Here is a 22925-nt window from a genome sequence, read left to right as displayed (position 1 = left end):
GGTCCCCCGGACTCTGAAACCCAAACCGGCCGCCAGCAGGAAGCAGCCGTTTTGTTTGCTGCTTCGAGAGGCCCGTTCCTCCTTCAGCGACTCTTCGGAGGACTCATTTGACCAAGGTTACTAGCTCCAAACACAAAATACCTTCCATGTTTTATAGCGAGAGAATGAGTGAGAGCGAGAGCAAGTGAGTAAGAGCGAGAGCGAGCGTGTGCACACAGGAGAGATGGCCACAGGAAGGGCAGCCATCTTGGTTCTTGGCAGCGTAGCCTGCTTTATCAGCCTAATTATTTTTATTTTTGTTTTTCTTTGTACTGTATCATTGTGATAATACCATTGGCTAGCTCTTTTTGAGCTTTTATATGGACTAGATTTTAGTCTTCACCTTCCTCCTCCAAGCTCCCTCCTCCCTCACCCCAAGTCCCCCCTCACCTTTTCTGCCCACTTAGTCGCAGGCTTGGGTTGGGTTCTCTTTTGGCATGGGCCTGGTGGAGGCTTCCTGAGGAACATTTTGTAAACAATTCTGTCGTGTGGGCGTGTGACTTGATGTTTGTACCGCAATTTTGGTAATACCAAGCTTTATTAAACATACCGAGTTCATTTTTAACTAAACCCGTGTGCCTTGTCTCTCTTGCTGTGTCTTCTAGACGTTAGGTTGACGCTCCGCTCCCCTTCATTTTGTTCCTCCTCCCCTTCCTCCCTCCCCGCTCCTCGCCACCCCAGGGGTAGAGATGGGATAATGCAGTCTGCGCTTTTCTCTATTATTCAAATATCCCTGGTAGCTACTGGCATCCATTTCATTTTTCAGGTTAAAGTCTACTGCTCTCACCTCCAGCATCATCCTTATTTATTTATTTATTTTTTTAGCTGCTTGTTTGTCCTTTATTTTCTTAAAGCTTATTATTCACCAGTGGTTAAAAATATATATATATATATATTTATAAACACTTGTATCCTAACACATATTTTTGTTTTGAAGGGTACATAGGCAGTGTAGGGTCAAGACTGATCTCTGTTGCTAAATTGACAGCATTGGCTTTATTGCCATGTTGAGGGACAAAGCACAGTGCTTTGGAGGGGGCCCTGACTGGGCATCCTGGCTTGCCCTCAGCTCTGCCGGGGGTGCCCCAGCCACCACACTAAGAAAAAGAGAATTGGACTTAGGACTCCCGAGTATGTTCTGGCTTCTCTAATGTCAGAATTGCACTTCTGGAGTTAGAAATACCAGAGCCCTTTAGGCTTTTCAGTCAGGAAGGTCCCAAGGAGAAGCAGGTGACTTCCTAGCCCTGGTTTAAGATTTGCTTCAGGGTGGATTCATTTAGGGCCAGGTCACACCCAGATGTCATTTGCTCCCTAAGGAAGGTCTGGGGATGTCAGGGTGAACCTGGACATGACCAGGCATGAGTCCCCAGGACCAGAATACTGCCCATTTTTCAGCCTCACTCTGGAATCCTGGTCACCCTTCTCCTTTCCCCCACCTCCCCTGCAAATTGGCCAAGATGGATTTCGGGTGACCAGGAGATGGCATAACAGGGAGTCTGCTGCCCTTTGGGCCTACAGTCTCCTGCTGCCCCTCTAAGCAAGTGCAACCTGGGCCCAGAAGAGAGTCCCTAAGTCACCAGCCAGCCTTGTTTTCTGAGTCCCCTTCCCACCTGGGCGTTCCACGGATGAGTCTGCTTCGTTTGCCATTCCCCTCTCCTGACCTTCTCCTCCACCCTCACCTGGCTGGACCCCCACCCCATCCCCATATACCCCCAAAGCCAGGGTTCTAGCTTCCAAGTTTTTGAGCTCCTGCAGCTCTGCCCCCACAGAGAAGCAGCATCCCCCCAGACCTCTTAGGCAGGGGCTGTTTGCCTGGAGTGGGGGCCCAGGGCTGGTTGTGGCCATGCTAGTGGACAGAGCCCAGCTAGGGGAGTGCAGGGGCGCGGGGAGGGGCTCAGGCTCCTGGCTTGCCCCTCTGCAGGCAGACCGTGAGCAGGTCTCCAAAGGGATATTTGGGTAATAGGGCCTTACTGACCTGGTACTAAAACACTTAATTGGCTTGGCTTTTCTAGTGTGTCTGCTTTCTCCTCCCAGCAGCTTCACCATACCTCCACCCTTGACCCCTACCCATGATGCTTTGAATGTCTGTTTCGGTCTCTTGCATTTGCTCTCACGCTGCACTCTGGACGCAAAGCGAAGGCTGGGAGTAGGGCAGACGGCGCAGCGGGTCACTGAGCTTGGGTCCGAGCCTGGCTCGTTGCTCCGTAGGTAGGCAAAACCCTTTTCTTTCTGTCCTCTGTACACCTCCCCTCCTCGGGGTTTGTCCCCAACGGGTCTGGCAGCTGCAGATTGCTTCGGCATTTACCGGGTTTGGAAAAGAGCCAACCCCATGTGCTGAGCCAAGATTTTTTTTTTTTTTTAAATAAACTGAAGTTTTTCTGCATTTCCTTGGGTTTCTTTGAGGGATATTTTCCTGCGCCCTTGGTAAGCGCTGTTGTCTCAGGTGTGGGCAACTCCAGAAAGACTTTCTTGATCCCCAGACCCCTCTCTGCTCCGCTGCCCCTGTGGACCTGGTTGAGCTGAGCACTGTGGGCTCTCAGCACACAGGGACGGGGATGGGCCAGAGACCTCAAGAAAACCTGCATCCCTGCTTTGTGGAAAGCACACCGTTGTATGGCTTGTGCCTTCTGAATGTGCTGGGACATTTCCAAGTGCTGGATTGGCCTGCTTCTGGCTTTCTGGGATCTCATGTGGACGGTGCTACATTCAGAGACCCAGAACTGGCCCTCCTGCCCTCCCCATGAGACTCTGCCAGGGGAGAACCTGGGATGGGGAAGATTTCTGGAGTTCTGCAGTCTCTACACCTGAGCAGTCAGGGCAGGGTGTCTAGAAGGGAAAATTCCTGGCTACCCCGCAACCTCCTACCCCTACCCAGCCAGCCCCCCGCCCGCCACCCTACTCAAATTGGCCAACCCCGGGGAGGCCCGATGGGGGACCCAGGCGCTGTCAGAGTCTGCCTACACTTAGCCTGCTTTGCCGCTGTGGCCCACTGGGGCGGAGACAGAACCATGTGACGTCGCAATGTGAATGATCGCAAGTGTGCACTGCCTGCCTGCCCTGCCTGCCCCGCTGCCTCTCAGCCTGCTCCATCCATCGCTCTGGGGGCCAGCCCCCGGCTTCTCACCCCTCTTAACAAGCTCTCTCTCCCTCTTCCCTCCCCATCTCCACTCCCTTTACAGACTCCCCAAGTTCATCACCTCTCCCTCTGAGTGATGGCCCAGCAGAAATCAGCTCCCTCTGTAAACGAGCAGACAGACCTCTGCCCACATTGGCACCTCTGGGGTCACTGCTTTGGGCCACTAGTTGCACTTAATGCCAAGTAGGTGGCTTGGGACTTTGGCAGGAGAATGTGGAGTTAGCCGTCTATCGTCCCCTGTGCACCCCCCTGGAGCTTAGACTGCCCCTTGCTTGGGAAACAGAATGTGCCCCATCTGTGTTCTTGCTGAGCAGAGCTACCATCCAGCCTCGCCTGGGCCCTGTCCTGGACCAGCAACCTCCAGAGCCACCTTTAGGCCCTCAGCCTCTGGCCCACAAGGCAGACCAGCACCCACGGGCCCCTGCCCCTTGCCAGCTCCTTGACAGTGGTTTCTCACAGGCAGAGTTAGCTTCCAGGAGCTGCCCACCCGCCTGTGGTCATGGGGGTCGGTTGACTGTCTCCCTAGGCGTGTCAGAAGCAAGTCTATGCCTCTAGGCAGTCCGTCTTTCTGAGGGAGGGTTTTGTTCATAGGGAGTGCCATCATCCCTTGCTTACCCTGATGGCTCTGCTGCCCACCCTGCCTTTGTCCTGGGAGTCCCAGCTGGTTGTAGGTCTGCAGGCTTTCAAGCTCCCAGGGCCAATTGCTGGGGAGAAGCTTGTCTTCGTTCACCAACCAGAGAGACAGGCTGGGGTGTCTTAGCCAGCCAGCCCTGGGGTCCAATCCAGCTCTGCTGCCTGCTTGTTCTCCCTGGTGCAGAGCTGGCCAATTCCCTGCCTCCTTCTAGGTGTCCTGTGAGTTAAGAGGAACAGCCAGCTTATAACTCCTTGGGCAGCAGGGACAGCGGGTCATAACGGGTGACCCTGTTTCTGTTTGATCCTCCTCAAACCTGGAAAACACTTCTACATACATGTGGTCCTATTCAGAACCTCCTCTCTGCTAGGTTGGGAGGGTTCCTCATACCATGGATGAGAAAATAGGGGCTCAGAGAGGGCCAGGGTCTTACCCTTGGCTCCCCAGCCTTGGGAGTGCTGCTGAAAGTTGACTTTGGACTCCAGAGTCCTGCTCAGAGCTTGAACTGGGGAGGTCCCCCACGCCCCAGAAAGAGACCAAACTCCACCTTCTTTTGCTGCCAGTCCCGAGGCCTCTGCTGGCCTGGAACCCCTAGCTTAAGCCCCAAGGGCCATCTCCCCTTTCCTTCTCTCTCCTGCCTCCACCTCCTCTTTCCTTCTCTCCTGCCTCCTTCCTCAGCCTCCATGTCGTATGTCGGGGTGTGTGTGCGTGTGTGAGACCGTGGAGAGAGCTGTCTCCAGTCCTTGTCCGTGTGTCTGTCCCCCTGCCCACAGCACAGGTGCATGTTGATGCTCCCCTTACAGAAGCCCACCCTGATACCCAAAGCCGCTGCCCACCTCTGGGCTATCCAGGATGCCTGCATCCTGGGCACAGTGTGATGGGGGTGTTGGGCCATCGGTGGGACTGATGGGCTGGTTCTGGATCCACCCCCAGCGGCCCTGTGGTGAGGGACTAGGCTGGAGCCGAGTAGCTGCTCCCAGCCTGGGTGGCAGTGGGGGGGCGGTGGTGCCAAGGCCAAGGCTCTGACTCGCCCCCTGTTTTCTGCACGCCAGATGAGAGCTCCGAGGAGGAGGACGAGGAGGAGGAGCTCGAGGAGGAGGAGGAGGACGAGGCTGGTGGCAGTTATAGGCTGGGTGCCCGGGAGCGGGCTCTGTCGCCAGGCCTGGAGGAGAGTGGGCTAGGCCTGCTGGCCCGCTTTGCAGCCAGCGCCCTCCCCAGCCCCACCGTGGGGCCTTCCCTGTCGGTGGTGCAGCTGGAGGCCAAGCAGAAGGCCCGGAAGAAGGAGGAACGCCAGAACCTAATGGGTGAGTGCCAGCAGGCAGGCTCAGGAGGTTGTGTTATAGCCCCATCCCACAGATGAAGAAACTGAGGTTCAGAGATGGGTAGGAGCAGAGCTGGGGTGTGGGTGGGACCCCTGCCTTGTGGACCAGCCCTGTCCTGAGCAGAAGAGCACTGATGACATGGACCCTGGCTTGTTCTCAAGGAGGGGGTCTCTTTGGCTGCAAAAAGCACCCTCTGCTGCCATGCTCCTGACAAACGTGGCCTGTGTGGAAGCCCAGCCTGAGCAGTCAGAAAGTCCACTCCCGCTTGGTGACACCCAAGCTTACCTGTGAGAGAGACCTGGGCACCAGTTGAGAAACACACTTTTGATATGTTGTCTTATTTTCATTACTATTCCATTCCAAATATTTTCTAGTTTCTCTTGTGATTTCTACTTTGACCCAACAGTTATTTAGATGGGTGTTATTTGTTTTCCAAATACTTGGGAGAAATTGCCTGGTTATCTTGTTACTGATTTCTAACTTAATTCTATTGTATTTTGGTAAGAGAACATATCCTATCATTTCAATCTTTTAAAATTTTTTAAATTTGTGGACAGAATCAGCCCTCCGTTATCTGTGGGTTTCATATCTGTGAATTCAACTGCTGATTAAAAATATTCAGGAAAAAAAAACAGTTAAAAAAAGATACCAATGTAAAAACACGATGATTTATTTAGCCTTTGCATTGTATTAGGTGTCATAAGTAACCTAGAGATGAGTTAAAGCACACGGAAGTTTGTGGATCAGTTACATGCAAATACTATAGGGTTTTATGTAAGAGACTTGAGCATCTGTGGATTTTGGTGTGAAAACTGGAGAACCAATCCTCCATGGACACTGAGGAGTGACTGTATATGGTCTTTGTTAGTAAATGTACTGTGTACACTTGAAGAATGTGTATTGTGACATCATGAGGTATTCTGTAGACATCAGTCAAGGCAGTGTGATTGATAGCATTCAGACCCATGTCTTCAGTGATTTTTCTTTTGTCTGGTTCTATCATTTGCGTAGAGATAAGTCTTGAAACCTCTAACTGTGATGACAGAATTCTTACCCTTTTAATTTAATTCTGTCCATTTTTGCTTCACATATTCAAAACTCTGTGATTGGGCACAATTATGAAGTGCTCCCTTTTCTCTTTGGTTATACGTTTTGTTTTGAAATGTCACTTATCTGGAATTAAATAGTCACTCCTGCTTGCTTATGTTTACTATTCATATGGTGCATTAGTCTGCCCTTGTGTCGCTAAACAGAAATACCTGAGACTGGGTGATTCATAAAGAGTAGAAAGTTATTTGGCTCATGATTCTGGTGGCTGGAAGTCCAAGAACATGAGGCTGGCCTCTGGTCTCTGGCCAGCCTCTGGTGCTGTGTCACCCTGGCGAAAAGAAGCAGACAGGTCAGAGGCATGTGTGGGTAGGGCCTTGGGGGGTGACTTTTCCACTTCCTCTGTTCCTCTCACTCTCCCTGCTGATTGGATGGTGCCCAGTGGCATTGAAGATGCATCTTTCTCTTAAAGGTCTCACCATCACCCAGTGCCATTACGTTAGGGACCGAATTACAGTACATGAACTCTTGGACAAACCATTTTCTAAATCATAACAAAGGGTACATCTTCTTCTATCCATTTACTCTTGTCTTTATATTTAATGTGAATCTCTTTTAGACAACCTAAATTGGATCTTTTTCTTTTAAGAATTATTTTATTTAGCTTTATTTATTTATTTTTATTTATTTATTTATTTAATTTGACCAGAGAGGGACAGAGTGAACAAGAGAGAGAGAGAGAGAGAGAGCATGCCACCAGGTCTGGGACTTGAACGGTCAGCCATGTGGGAGTCCAGTGCTCCCAACTACCACGCCACCTGCCGTCCCCAAGTTGGGTCTTTTAAATTTATTTATTAATTTTAAAGAATTGTTTTTTGTTTAATTTTATTCATTGTCATTATTTTATTTTATTTTTTCTGAAGTTGACCAGAGAGAGAGAGAGATAGAGACAGAGAGAGAGAGAAAGTGAGAAAGCAAGCTGCCAGGTTCGGGACTTGAACCGCCATGTGGGAGTACAGTTGCCTTAACTACCACACTACCTGCCAACGACCCCTTAAATTTACTTTTTAATCCTTTCTGTAATTTCTGTTTTTTCATTGGTGTGTACTAATACTTAATGTACTCATACTATGATTGGGTTTTAATCTACCCTTTTGAATATACCCTTATTTTTTAAGTAAAAGGATGGTTGAGGCCTCCTTTGTATACCATAAAATTCACCTCTTCAAAATGTACAGTACAGAGACTTTATATTATGTTCAGGAGAGTTGTGCAGCCATCACTGCTGTCTAATAGGAGATCCTTCTCACCATACCCAAAAGAAACCCCACACCTTCATTTGCAATCACTCTCCGTATTCCCGCAAACTCTGACCCTAGACAACCAATACTTTCTGTCTCTGGATTTACCTATTATAACATTGTGTATAAAGTCATATAAGAGGTGGCTTTTGTGTCTGGCTTCTTTTACTTAGTATAATGGTTTCAAGGTTCATCTGTGTTGTAACATGTATCAGTACTTCATTTCTTTTATGACTAGACAGTACTTCATTTTACAGCTGTGTCACATTTTGTTTATCTGCTCAGCAGTCTGTAGACTGGGTCTTTTCCACTTTTAAGTTTTTATGGATAATGCAGATATGAACATCGTACATAGATTTTTGTGAGGCCTTTTTTTTAAGGCTTTGACTGTAAGTGCATGTGCTTACTGGAGAGAGACAGAGACAGAGAATGGGAAAGTGAGAAATCACCCCCTAGGGGGATGGCCACACCATAATCTCTTCTCTCCTTTCTCTTGGGATTTTGGGCTTGCACACATGTGCACCTGGCATGATTTTAAAGCCACCAGGTCTGGGGCTTGAACCATGGTCAGCCATGTGAGAATCAGCACCTTAACCACCATGCTACCAGGGACCATCAGGTGGTATTTAGTGGTTAAGGCGCTGGACACTCCCACATGGCTGACCACAGTTTGAGTCCTGGATCTGGTGACTTGCTTTCTCACTTTCTCTCTCTCATCAAATTAAAATAAATGAATGAATAAATAAAAATTAAAAAAATGATTTCTATTTAAAAAATATACCATGCTACCTGCTGGGTTGAGATTTTTTTTTTTTTAATATATGAAGGACCAATTTTATTTACATGATTCTACTTTATAAAGAGCTGTGATCAAATATCGACTAGGCTTGTAAATGGAGTCTAAGGTCAAACCATTTAGGAACACAATGGGTGTGACTGGGAACTATTGGTTATAGTATATCCTTTTCCAGGCATATATCTCATTACCTCTGGTCCTTTGGATAACATATGTTTATATTTCACCTGTGTATACAACTAGCAGTGGAATTGCTGGGTCATTTGGTAATGCTATTTTTAACACTTTGAGAAATTGCCAAACTTTTTCTGAAGTGACTGAATCATTTTTATTCCCACTAGCAGTGTACAAGGAAGTTCAAAAAGTGTAGGAAAAAATGGAATTAAAGTACGAGTTTATTTTGGTGCAAAATTTCTTTGAAATCCATGCATCTTCCTTCCTCATTAGCTAGAGGGTGCATGCTCTTGCTGGAGAGAAACAGAAGAAAAGTGAGAAAGCATCTGTCCATGGGGGTTGATCACCCCACAATCCTTTTTTCTCCATTTCTCCTGTTAGGATTTTGGTCATGCACATACATGCTTTTCAAGCCATTGGTGTGGGACTCAAACTGCACATCTGTCTTAATCACCATGCTACTGGCTGTCCCAAGTGTTTCATGGTATGCATTTTCCTTGAAATTTTTTAAGACCCTGTGTATGAAGGTTCTAATTGCTTCATATCCTCATAACTCTTGTTATTCTGTATTATTACTATTATTATTGCCATCCTAGTGGATGTGAAGTGGTATCTCATTGTGATTTTGATTTGCATTTCTCTAACCACTAATGATGTTAAATATCTTTTTATATGTGGAGTGACCATTTGTGTGTCTTCTTTGGAGAAATGTCTTATTTAAATCCTTAACACATTTTTAAATTAGGCTAGTTGTCTTTTATTGTTGGGCAGGAGATTCTTTTTCTTCTGGCTGCAACTTGCTTGTCATATATATGATCTGAAAGTATTTTCTACCATTCTGTGAGTTGTGCATTCACTTTCTTGATAGTGTTACTTGAAACAAGTTTTTAATTTTGGTGAAATTCAGTTTATTTCTTCTCATCACTTGTGCTTCTGGTGTTATATATAAGAAACCATTGCCTAATACAAGATCACAAATGTTTACACCTGTTTTCTGAAAGTGTTATAGTTTTGGCTCTTTTATTTAAGCCTGTGATCCCTTTTTAGTAAATTTTTGTGTCAGTGTTATGATTAAGGAATCTTCTGCATGTGGTAGTCAGTTGTCCCAGTATCATGTACTGAAAAGTCTGTTCTTTCCCCCCGTGTATGGTCTTGTTGCCTTCATTGAAAATCAATTTAAATATATGTAAGAGATTGTTTATACACCATCAGTTCTATTCAGTTGGTCCACATGTCCCTTTTTTTTTTTAAGATTTATTTATTTATTTATGATTTATTCATTCACTCATTTTAATTTGACCAGAGAAAGAGAGAGAGAGAGAGAGAGAAAGCGAGAAAGCAAGCCACCAGGTCTAGGACTTGAACCGTGTTTGGCCATGTGGGAGTGTCCAGTACCCTAACCACCACACCTCCTGCTGGTCCCCGCATGCCTATTGTTAAGTCAGTGCCATACTAATTTCTAATTAAGGCTAATTACTATAGCATGCTGTAAGCTTTGAAACTGAGAGGTGTGAATACTCCATCTTTCTTCTTATTCTTTTTTTTCTTCCTGTCAAGTTGTCTTGGAGTTTGAATTTCTTATATTTCCATATTAATTTTAGGATCAACTTGTCAATTTCTGCAAAAAAGTCAGTTGGAATTCTGATTGGGAATATGCTGAGTTAGTATATCAGTTTTGGGAGTATTGACATCTCAACAATATGTATCTTTCAATTCATGAAAATGAAATATCTTTCTACATATTTGGGTCTTTAATTTTTTTAGAAATATTTCATAGTTTTCAGAGTACAAATTTTATACTTCTTTTGTCAGATTTGTATATTTGTCTCTTTCATTAAGTGAGAGGCAGAGAGTTCCTCCAACATGGTCCTGATATGATCCACCCCCAGCCTTAACCAACCCCAGATCGTAGGCACAGGTATACCTGGCATAGTCAGGGAGGTCTCTGGACACAAACTCAGAACTTTCCCATGTGAGTCAGCCTTGCAGTGTGTTGTATTTTGCTGTTGTGCCACTGATTGGATATTTATATGTACTTTTGATGCTACTGAAAATGGAATTATTTTCTTTACATTGCAACAGTTTTATTTGGGCTATCAGGTAGTGTGGTGGTTAAGGTGGCTCTACATAGCTGACCGCGGTTCAAGTTCTGGACCTGGCAGCTTGGTTTCTCACTTTCTTTCTCTGGTCTCTGTCTCTCTCTGGTCAGCTTCGAAATAAAATAAATAAAATAAAATAAAATAAAGACAATGAATAAAATTAAATAAAATAATTATAAAGCAAAATTTTAGTTTTACATTAAAAAAGAATTATTTATTTAATTTCATTTATCATCACCTATTATTATTATTACTATTATTTTTTTGGAGAGGTTTTTGCTATAGGGCACCCGCTCACCAGACAGAGACAGAGAGACAGAAAGCGAGAAATCACCTCCTCAGGGGGGATGGCCATGCTGCAATCCCTTCTCCTCCATTCTCCTCTTGGGCACACATGCACACACGCCCGGTGTGAGTTTTAAGCCACCCTGTTCGGGATACAAACCTTGGTCGACTACATAAAAGTCCAGCAACATAGCCATTATGCTAACTGCTGGTCCCACCTATTATTATTATTTTAATTTGCTACAGGGCGCACATGCTCACCCGAGAGAGACAGGAAGACAAAGAGAGGAAGCAAGCTGCCAGGCCCAGGGTTTAAACCGTGGCCAGCCTTGAGTTTGTGATCCTCCTCCCTCAGCCTCCCGAGTCACTAAAATTAACGTGTGCACTACTGCCCCTGACCTTTTAGGTTGGACTAGAAATTGAACCTGGGTCACACGTGTAGTCCCAGCTTGTAGAACACAGTGTCTCAGTAATATGCATCACTCTGGCTGGGTTTTTTCATTTTTGTAACATTTGTTTATTCCTGGTATATAGAAATATTTTTTTTCTTTTTAATAGTTTGTTGTAGGGGAAATGTACTTGCTTGGGAGCTGGGTGTGGGAAATGAGAAAGTACCCCGGCGGAGGGGCTGGCCATGCTGCAATCCCTTCTCCTTCATTCTGCTCTCGGGAGTTTGGGCACGCATGCACACGTGCCTGGTGTGTTTTCGAAGCCTCTGAGACTGGGACTCACACCATACAGTTGGCCATGTGGGATCCAGCTGCCTTGACCACCATGCTACTGCTGGCCCCTGCAGCTGATTTTTTTTTTTGAGAGATTTTTGCTATAGGGTACATGTGCTCGCTGGAGAGTCCGAGAGAGACAAGAGAGACAGAATATGAACCCCCCGCCCCCCGCCGCCAAGCGGTATGGCTATGCTGCAATTTCTTTTCCTCCATTCTCCTCTAGGGATTTTGGGCACTCATGCACATGTGCCTAGTGTGAGTTTTAAACTGCCAGTTCCAGGACTCGAACTGCGGTCAACTACATGGGAGTAACCATTACCCCATCTGCTGGTCCCACAATTGATTTTTTATATTGGCCTTGTTATCCTGTAGCTTTGGTGAACTAACTTACTGCTTCTTTATTTTTTGGAGAGGTTTTTGCTATAGGGCCCGCATGCTCGCCGGAAAGGCAGAGAGACAGAAAGCAAGAAATCACCCCCCCAGTGGGGATGGCCACGCTGCAATCCCTTCTCCATTCTCTCAGGATCTTGGGCACGCACGCACACGCACCCAGCATGAGTTTAAGCCACCAGGTCCTGGATTTGAACCGTGGTCACCTATGTGGGAGTTCAGCGACATAGAATGAGAAGAGATTGCGACGGGGCCAGCCCCCTGGGGAGTGATTTCTTGCTTTCTGTCTGTCTCTCTGGCGAGAGCACACACCCTACAGCAAAAAATCCTCTCCAAAAAAAAAAAAAAAAAGAAAAGAAAAGAAAATGGAATAAATGTGATGAAAATAGACATCTTTGACTTGTTTGTGATTTTCAGGAGAAAACATCAGTCTGGCTCCATCAAGTATATTAGATGTGAGTTTTTTGTAGATGTACTTTGTCAGATTGAGAAAGTTTTTTTCTCTTTCTAGTTTATTGAGTGATTTTTTTTTAAAGTAGGGTTTTTAAAAATATTTATTTATTTAATTACATTTGTTATTTTTTAATTTGAACAGAGAGAGACAGAGCGAAAGAGACAGTGAGGAAGCTAGCTGCCAGATCCAGGACTTGAACTGTGGTCAGCCATATGGGAGTGTCCAGCACCTTAACCACCACGCCACCTGCTGGTCCCCTGTTGAGTGATTTTTAATCATGAAAAGATTTTCTTAATTAATTACTTAATTAAATTTTCTTTTTTTGGGAGAGGTTTTTGCTATAGGGCGCGTGCGCGCGCCAGACAGACAGAGACAGAGAGACAGAAAGCGAGAAATCACCCCCCAGGAGGGATGGTCACGCCGCAATCCCTTCTCCTCCATTCTCCTCTCAGGATCTTGGGCACTCACGCACATGCGCCTGGCGTGAGTTTAAGCCACCGGGTCCGGGACGTGAACCACAGTCGACTATGTGGGAGTCCAGCGACATAACCATTACGCTAACTGCTGGTCCTTTCTTAATTTATTTTTAGAGAGAGATTTTTTTTTTTTTTTGCTATAGGGCTCATGCGCTCTCCAGAGAGACAGAGACAGATAGAAAGTGAGAAATCACCGTGTAAGGGGGATGGCCACCCCATAGTCCCTTCTTCAGTCACCTCTCAGGATTTTGGGCATGCATGAATATGCGCCCAGTGTGAGTTTTAAGCCACTAGGTCTAGGACTCTAGCCTCTTCAGCTACGTGGGAGCCCAGCGATGTAACCATTACGCCATCTGTTGGTCCTGAAAACATGTTTGTTTTTGTCTTGTATCTTTTCTGTGTCTGTTGAGATATTGATGTTTTTTCTATTTTATGCTTTATTTATTTGTTTAATAATTTTAATAACATGCGTTTGCCACAGAGAGAGGAAGAGTTAGAAATCATCCTCTGGGGGGCTGACCATGCCACAAATCCCTTCTCCTCCATTTTCTTCTTGGGATTTTGAGCACACATGCACATGCCCCCAGTGTATTTTTCAAGCCATTGAGTCTGGGACTCAAGCCACACAGCTGGCTATGTGGGATCCAGCTTGCTTAACCATCACACCACCTGGCTGGCCCAGTTTTGTGTGTGTGTATGTGTGTGTGTGTGTGTGTGTGTGTGTGTGTGTTGAACCAGCCTTACATTCATGGGATAAATCCTACTTGATTATGGTCTATACTAATATCAAACAAAATGCTGTTTTAAAACAAAAATTGTTGGGGCCAGCAGTGGTGTGGTGGATAAGGGTGCTGGATTCCCACATGGCCAACCATGGTTTGAGTTCCGGACCTGGTGGCTTGCTTTCTCACTTTCTCTCTCTCTCTCTCTCGTCAAATAAAGAAAAAAAAATAACAATAACAAATGGAAATAAATAAATAAATAATTCTTTAAAAAAAACAAAAAAAACACAAAAATTGTTACTAATGACAGCATTATTTTGATGGTTTTTAAAAGAGGAAATAAAGGAGCCAGCAGGTGGCATAGTTGTTAAGGTGCTGGAGTCCTATGTAGCCAACTGTCATTTGAGTTCTGGACCCAGCAGCTTGAAATTCACTCTGGGTGTATGTGCGTGTGTGCCCGATACCCCTAAAGGAGAATGGAAGAGAGGGATTACGGCATCGCCATCTCTCCTGGGGGCTGATTTCTCACTTTCTCTGTCTGTCTGTCTCTGTCTGTCTCTGCAGCAAGTACACTCACCTTATAGCAAAAAATCTCTCCAAAAAAAAAAGAGAGAGAGAAAATAGAGATAAGAGCAAACATCCTTTCCCTGTCTATTTATAGTTAATACTCTGGTACTTTACATAAAATATTTCATAAAACTTCACACGTCCATTTCACACTCACATTTTTAAAAAAGAATTATTTAATTTTATTTTAATATTTTTTAAAATAATTATTTTTTATCTAATTTTATTATTTTCCAGTTTAATCAGAGAGAGCCAGAGAGAGAGAGAGGGAAAGTGAGAAAGAAAGCCACCAGATTTGGGACTGGAACCGTAGTCAGCCATGTGGGAGTCAGTACCTTTAACCACCACGCCACCTGCCGGCCCCCATTTTATTTTAATTTGACCAGACAGACAGACAGACAGACACACACACACACACACACACACACACACACACACACACAGAGAGAGAGAGAGAGAGAGAGAGAGAGAGAGAAAGTGAGAAAGCAAGCCATCAGGTCCAGCACTCGAACCATGGGAGTGTCTAGCACCTTAACCACCAGGTCCCCCCCACAGTTTTAATATATGTGTTATATGTATTAATCTTCACATGCTGTCAGTCCCTGAAGGTAATGCTATAAATTTAGTTTTAAATATTTATGTAATGTACACAGACGTTAAGAAGAAGAATGAGAAAATAATCTTTTCCTCTTTATTCATTTGCTACTTTTGGTAAATATCTAATTTCTAATTATCTATAAATATCTAATTTTGCCTGTCATTCTTTTCTGATGATTTGTGTATCTATGTAGTTTTAGCCTGAAGAAGTTAATTTTGTAGTTTTGTATTGTAGATTGGCCAGTGATATTTTTTTTAGTCTTTTTCTTTTTTAAATCTGAGAATATTTCTATTTCACTTTTTTTTTTTTTTAAGTTTTCGCTAGGGTATGTGTACTTGTGAGAGACAGAGAGAGAAAAAGGGAGAAATCATCTCCAGAGGGGGATGGCCATACCACAATCCCTTTTTCTCTTCTTGGGATTTTGAGAACCTAAGTGCATGTGCCCAGTGTGTTTTCTTTTATTTATTTTTACATTTTTGCACAAACATTTACTTTACATATCAAAAAATTTTTGCTCATACTCCATAGTTCTTGACAGTTAATAAACATCTTTCAAAATTTCAAAATACTGAATTTTAAAGATAATGTTCAAAACATTTCTTATAATTTTGTATAACTTTCTTTGTGACTCTATAACAACAGAGACAGTATGATTTTAAATTTTTTTTTTTTTGGAGAGATTTTTGCTATAGGGCAGGTGTGCTTGCCAGACAGACAGACAGAGACATAGAGACAGAAAGCGAGAAATCACCCCCCAGGGGGATGGTCACGCCGCAATCCCTTCTCCTCCATTCTCCTCTCGGGATCTTGGGCATGCACGCACATGCGCCCGGCGTGAGTTTCAAGCCACCGGGTCCGGGACACGAACCGTGGTCGACCACGTGGAAGCTCAGCGACATAGCCATTACGCTAACTGCTGGTTCCCATGATTTTAAATATTTTTTGAGAAAAGATTTACATGTCAGCTACTCAAATGTTGAAAAGCAAATGCCCAGCAACACAAGTCACACATAAACCTTCTCAATTCAGCCCTGTCTACCAAGTATTCTGTGATATACCATCTGCTAGCAAACATCAGTCTCTTTTTCCTCCTTCAACATCTTTCTCAAGATAATCCTCTGGTGTGGTTGCAAAGAGCAACCTCTCCTGATTACAATGCTGAGCTGGAAAAGTCCAGGTTATTTTGTGTTATACATTCTTTCATATATCTTCTCTAATCCTCTCTGCCAGGCAGAACTATTTATGGTACTAGGCCATCTTTCCAAGAGCTTCTGTTGGCTTACTTGAAATCCACCTTAGATCCATAGTTTCCTAATTAATCTTCAGATACGACATTCTAGTCAAAGCCCTGTCCAATAATGAGTATTTCCAATTTTTGATTCAATGCAGCAAGCATGACTGAACTTATACAAAAACCCTTCTGCCACAAAATAGGAATACTCCCAAATATTTTCTAATTCCAGAGGGGTCAGGAAGGAAGAAAAGTTTATGTTTCCATTTAAAGAAACAAACAAGAAAAATATTTCAACAAATTGCTGAATGTATCAACAATTCAGAAGAAAGTAAAATACTTAAATTGGGAAAACAAAGCATAGTAAAAAAAAAAAATCAGTAATGTTTTACCCAAAAGTCATAAAATTCTTTCGCCAGTTCAGTCTTAGGTTCAAACTTTCTTCTGTTGAATATGCAGTGCTACTGTGGTCCAATCTTTCCGTTTAAATCCTGGAAGGTAACACTCAATGTGATTATTGACATTTCTTGTCCCTAGCATTAAATTGGTCATTTTCTTGGTTGCCTTCTGTTCTCTTCTTTCTTTATGTATCTTTAGTTTTCCTGATAGAGTACTCCTTTCAGAACTTCTTAAAGAGTGGGTCTGCTATTGGCAAATTCTTTCAGGTCTTGTTTATCCTTTCTTTCCATATGAAAGATAATCTTGCCGGGTATAGTATTCTTGGTTGAAATTGTTTTTCACTTAGCACTTTGAATATATTTTCCCATTTTTTCCTTGCTCACATTGTTTCTGATGAGAGGTCTGAGGTTAGCCTGATGGGATAACCTTTGTAAGTAACCTGACATTTCTCTCTTGCCAATTTTAGTATCTTGTCTTTGTCTGTAGATTTGGCCAGTCTTGCTATGATGTGCCTTGGAGGAGATCTTCTTGGGTTGATTCTATTGGGGTCCTTTGTATTGCTTGGGTCTGGATATTTGAATGCCTCTCTAGACTTGGAAGGTTTTCTTCCAAGATTTCATGGAATAAATTATCAATGCCCTTATTAGTTTCCTTACCTTCTGGGATAGCGATTATTTGGATGTTTGGGCACTTAATGCTGTCTAATATTTCTCGTATAGCACTCTCATATTTTTGGGTTGCCTTCTCAGTTTCTTTAGTTGTTTTTTTCTAGATCAGAGGCTTTGCCTTCTATATCCGAGATTTGATTTTCTGCATGGACTAATCTGCTTTTAATACTTTCTAGGGAGGTTTTGATTTCCTGAATGGCCTTCATCTCTAATAGCTCCATTTGATTTAAAAAAAAATTTTTTTTTTTATGGTGTGTATTTCCTCTTTCAGTTCATGGAAGAACTTCAACACCTTCTGGAACTCATCTCTTTTCTCCTGCACCTTCTGGAGTTCATTGTCTCTCAGCTCTTGCATCTCATTTAGCTTTGTCACTATGAATATTCTGAATTCTCTATCAGACATTTCCATGAGTTCTACTTTACTGTCTGTGGATGATGAGGGATTGTTCTTTTCCCTTGGAGAGATATTTTCTTGGTTTCTCATGTTTCTTGTGCCTCTGTGGTGGTTTCTGGTCTTTCTGTGACAAAAATCTCTCTTCCGCTATGCTTCGTAAGGTGGTATCCACAGAAAGAGATAAGGAGTTCAGATTTATAAAAAGAAATTGCTTTCTTAAAGCAGGAGATTCAATAAGCGTAGAGAATTTCAATGACTCTAAACGTATTCAGATGCTTGGCTCCTCTGCACCTAGGCCTATCTAGACATTCAGTGTGCAGAGAGTGAAACTTCGAGTGAGAAAGTAAGGTTAAAAATAATAAAAGCAAAAAGAAAAGAAACTGGAAAAAAACTAGAAAGAGAAAAACAATTTTTTTACATGTGAAAAATGAAAACTGTGCAACACAGCGCATGCGCATGAACAGGCCAGGACACATGGCCTGTTTGTGTGTCCTGAATGGCTTCTGGAATTAACAAGTGAAAGAAAAGGCCCAAGGTGAGGAGAAGTGGTTGAAAATTAAAAAAAAAAAATTAAAAAATTTAATTTAAAGAGAGAGAGAGCAAGCGCAAGATAAAGAGACAGACAACCAGAGACAGAGAGGACAGAGGTTGCCCTACTTTGTCTGAATATTTCGGGAGTCTAGAAGATGAAGTTTAGAGCATAGCTTCCCTGAACAGGCCAGGATGCACCTCGGCTTTCCCCAGTGTTTTTCAAGTGACTGGGTCTAGGACTGTAACTGCTCACTCAGCCATGTGGGATCCAGCCATCTTAAGTGCTATACCACTGACTGACCCCATTCTTTCTTTCTCTCTCTTTCTTTTTAGAAGTATCTTTACATTTTTACTTATTTCTTTATTTAATATTTTAAATTCGACCAGAGATAGAGAGAGGGACGTTATTCATTTATTTTAATTTGACCAGAGAGAGAGAGAGCAAGCTGCCAGGTCCAGGACTCCAACTGTGGTCAGCCATGTGAGAATCCAGCGCCTTGCCAGCTCTGATCTTATTCTTTTCTTTAAAATTGTTTCGTTTTTTATTTTATTTATTTATTTTAAGTTTTTTTGCCATAGGGCACATCAGCTTGCCAGAGAGAGACAGAGAGCGGGAAAATGAGAAATCATCCCCGCCCCATGGAAGATGACTACACAACAATCCCTTTTTTGCCATTCTCTTCTTGGGATTTTGGGCATATCAGCACGTGTACTCGGTGTGATTTTGAAGCTGCCAGATCCAGGACCCAAACCGTGGTCAGTTATGTGGGACACCAATGCCTTCACCACCACACCACCTGCTGGCCCTGGCTCTGTTTTATTTTGCAAACTTCATTTCTCCTCTTAATCATATCCATTCAGCTCTTAATCCCTTCAATGAATTTATTTCCAAAACTGTACTTATCAGTTCTAGAATTTGTTTTTGTTTTTTTCTTTTTAAGTTGATCCTGTTTCTTTGCTGGTCCTTCTCATTTCTCTGGCAAAATGTTCATGCATTGAAAACATGGTGTGTGTTACTTTCTTGAGGTTAGTTATGATACCTACTCCAGAATCTTGTCTGTTAGTTCCCGCATCTATTTCATTTCAGAGTCATACTCTGTTGACTTTCTCATCTCTCCAGAATATTTTGTTTCCTCAGGCCTTAATTTGTTGAGTAGTTTTGTATTGTCTCTTGACTATTATGGAGGGAGGTTGTGGGGCGTCAGAGGCCCATCCTTTTCTTCAGTGAGTGCTGTTTCCTTCTGGCAGGTATTTCCCTGGTGGGGACCTCTAATTTCTCTTTCTTCAGTTTTTGCTGTAGGGTGTGCACACTTGGGGAGAGATGCAGAGCAAGAGTGAGATAGTCAGAGAGAGAAAAAGTGAGAAATCACCCACCCCAGGCATAGCCATCTCCTCTTCCTCATTCTTCTCTCAGGATTTTGGGCCCATAGGCACATACACCCAGCTTGGTTTTCAGGCTGCTGGGTCTGGGACTTGAATTGCGCTGTTGGCCATGTGGGATCCAGTGCCTTAACCTCCACGCTACCTGTTAACAGGCCCTAATTTCTCATTTGTGATTGTCAGCCTTGGCCTCTGTTTATATCACTTTTTTGCTATTACCTGGACTACTTTAAACCCATGTGCAAGGGTGTTTCAGAGGCCTCTCAGAGATGTGAGGAGACAGTTTGGGGGGGTCCCTCTTTGACTCCCTTTCTGTTTTCTTCTGTGTTAGTTTTTAGGCTTCTCTTTCCTGATTCCTGGGTACAGAAGGACTCTTGTTTTCTCTCTTGTTTTTGGTTTTCAAGGTTTTTGCCTTAGGGCATGTGTAGAGACAGAGACAATGAGAGGGAAAGTAAGAAATCACCCCTCAGGGGGGATAGTCACACCACCATACCTTCTCTGTTCTCCTCTTGGAATCTTGGGTATGCATGCACAGGTGCCTGGCTTGAGTTTCAAGCCACTGGGGCCAGGACTCGAACTGTGGTTGGCCATGTGTGAGTCCAGAGACGTAGCTGCTATGCCATGTGCTGGCCCCAATTGCTTTCTACTCATGCCCCAGGTTCCCTACTATGTGTGCTAAGTACCGGGGTAGAAGGTGCAGGGACAGGATCTTATCCCTCGAGCTCCAGTCTCCCCCTTCTAAGTGAACCTTTCTTTTGTCTGTCCACCGCTCTGACCACTCTCCATCCCTGGGTGGATTACAAAGTCCAGGGATTCTCGAGGTTTCCTGCAGGGAGGGCTGTCATATGGTGGGGTCTCATTCTGTCATGCTCAGAGGCAGAACTCTCGAGCCTGTGTTTTATGACCTGCACCCTAATCAGCCATGAAAGCTCCTGGCTGTCTCCCTGCCCAGCAGGAAGTCTGTTAACAAAAGATTAATTAATTGGATCATTAAGCTTTGCAAGTGACTCCTTTCCACTGATTCTCCACCCACCCCACCCCCCATCGGCTCTTGCTGTGCTGTGACAGCATTTGTTGGGGCAGTGGGGTTGGACCTCCCATGGGATTCCTGGGGTCAGGAAGCCTAGTCCTGGCCCTGAATACTCCGTACTCAGTCGTGTGCCAGGAGAACCAAGGTTGGTCACTGGCTCTCTCTGGGGTTGTTAACACAAGGGCGGTTGCAGGTATGTCCTTCCTTGGGTCTGGCAGGAGTCAGGCCCTCCTCTTAGCCCATGGGATGAGCATACCTTGCCCCATGTTCAAGGTGAAGTGCTCCCAACCTCTCACTCGCCTACTTTCCCTGAGCACCAGCTCTGTGCCAGGCTTAGCCACATGATGCTGGGGGCTCCAAGAGAACTCAGGGATTCATGTCTGGGGGGCCAGGCAGGCTGTGATAAGCTGAACTATGGATGGAAACTCTGTGACCTGATATTGCCTGTGAAGACAGAGGTGTGGACCAGAGGGGGCATGCAGGTGTCAAGGGGGTCTTGTCATAAAGGGCTCAGCAGTGGTTTTCCAAGTAGAGGTCAGGGGAAGATGGTGCTCCAGGGAGCAAGGCCAGCAGAACAAAGCCCTGGCAGTTAGAAAGGACAAGGGACAGGTGAGCCCAGTGGCCTTACAGCTGAGATTGTGTGAGTTCAAAGAACCTACGCTGTGGGGAGGGGAGGGCCTCATGGCTGCGCGAGTTCTGGTGAAGGCCTGGATGCTTCCTCAGGAACGGGACAAAGGGCCCAGTGGGCTCGGGGATTTTGTATGGGCTTTCCCTGCTGCCCGGTAAGGGCTGCTGCCCCTGTGGGCGGGGCCCTCCTTGCTCACCTGCTCTGGCTTCTGGGATTTCCAGGGCTGTACACTGTGCCAGACACTCCCGAGGAGCTCATGTGGGCCCTGGATCTTCACGTTCCCAGGTCATTCATAGAGGGCTGTCATATGGTGGGGTCTCATTCTGTCATGCTCAGAGGCAGAACTCTCGAGCCTGTGTTTTATGACCTGCACCCTAATCAGCCATGAAAGCTCCTGGCTGTCTCCCTGCCCAGCAGGAAGTCTGTTAACAAAAGATTAATTAATTGGATCATTAAGCTTTGCAAGTGACTCCTTTCCACTGATTCTCCACCCACCCCACCCCCCATCGGCTCTTGCTGTGCTGTGACAGCATTTGTTGGGGCAGTGGGGTTGGACCTCCCATGGGATTCCTGGGGTCAGGAAGCCTAGTCCTGGCCCTGAATACTCCGTACTCAGTCGTGTGCCAGGAGAACCAAGGTTGGTCACTGGCTCTCTCTGGGGTTGTTAACACAAGGGCGGTTGCAGGTATGTCCTTCCTTGGGTCTGGCAGGAGTCAGGCCCTCCTCTTAGCCCATGGGATGAGCATACCTTGCCCCATGTTCAAGGTGAAGTGCTCCCAACCTCTCACTCGCCTACTTTCCCTGAGCACCAGCTCTGTGCCAGGCTTAGCCACATGATGCTGGGGGCTCCAAGAGAACTCAGGGATTCATGTCTGGGGGGCCAGGCAGGCTGTGATAAGCTGAACTATGGATGGAAACTCTGTGACCTGATATTGCCTGTGAAGACAGAGGTGTGGACCAGAGGGGGCATGCAGGTGTCAAGGGGGTCTTGTCATAAAGGGCTCAGCAGTGGTTTTCCAAGTAGAGGTCAGGGGAAGATGGTGCTCCAGGGAGCAAGGCCAGCAGAACAAAGCCCTGGCAGTTAGAAAGGACAAGGGACAGGTGAGCCCAGTGGCCTTACAGCTGAGATTGTGTGAGTTCAAAGAACCTACGCTGTGGGGAGGGGAGGGCCTCATGGCTGCGCGAGTTCTGGTGAAGGCCTGGATGCTTCCTCAGGAACGGGACAAAGGGCCCAGTGGGCTCGGGGATTTTGTATGGGCTTTCCCTGCTGCCCTGTAAGGGCTGCTGCCCCTGTGGGCGGGGCCCTCCTTGCTCACCTGCTCTGGCTTCTGGGATTTCCAGGGCTGTACACTGTGCCAGACACTCCCGAGGAGCTCATGTGGGCCCTGGATCTTCACGTTCCCAGGTCATTCATATCCCCTAGTGGGCTGAGGGCTCGGAGCAGTGTCTGGGCAGCCAGAAGGGGTGAGGACAGGAGTGGGGCCTGGGCGAGGCCATCTCCTGTGGGGCTGTTTCCTCCTCTAGAAACAGGAGGAAAGCTTCCACAGGCAGTGAGGCTCTTTCGGGGAGGAGTGGGGCTGGGGCCTTCTTGCAGGTGGCAGTGTGGGCGGGAAGAGGAGGCTCTGGAGACCCTGTCCACAGCTCCCTCCCTCCTCCCTGTCCAGGCACTGAGTTCGAGTACACAGACTCGGAGAGCGAGGTCAAGGTGCGCAAGCGGTCGCCTGCTGGACTGCTGCGGCCTAAGAAGGGGCTGGGGGAGCCAGGTCCCTCCTTGGCCACGCCCACACCTGGTACCCGGGGCTCTGGTCCCAGTAGCCCAGACAAGACCAAACTGGCAACAGAGAAGGGACGCAAGGCCCGGAAGCTGCGGGGCCCCAAGGAGCCTGGCTTTGAGGCGGGCCC

General features: G+C 45.6%; 1 protein-coding gene across 1 annotated transcript in view; it reads left to right on the top strand.

Annotated features, from left to right (window-relative positions):
• Positions 1-22925, top strand: part of TNRC18 (trinucleotide repeat containing 18) — a 109093-nt gene that overhangs the window by 64014 nt on the left and 22154 nt on the right. The window contains exons 18-20 of the mRNA XM_027770010.1: positions 1-116; positions 4859-5110; positions 22688-22925. The exon at positions 22688-22925 is cut by the window's right edge and continues 11 nt beyond it. Of these exons, the coding sequence (XP_027625811.1) occupies positions 1-116; positions 4859-5110; positions 22688-22925 (606 nt within the window). The remainder of the gene's footprint in view (positions 117-4858; positions 5111-22687) is intronic.

This window comes from Tupaia chinensis, unplaced genomic scaffold (genome assembly GCF_000334495.1).
Source record: "Tupaia chinensis unplaced genomic scaffold, TupChi_1.0 Scaffold000101_1, whole genome shotgun sequence".
Taxonomy (NCBI): domain Eukaryota; kingdom Metazoa; phylum Chordata; class Mammalia; order Scandentia; family Tupaiidae; genus Tupaia; species Tupaia belangeri.
Note: the sequence above shows the minus strand (reverse complement) of the source record. Positions and strands in the feature narration are given on the sequence as shown.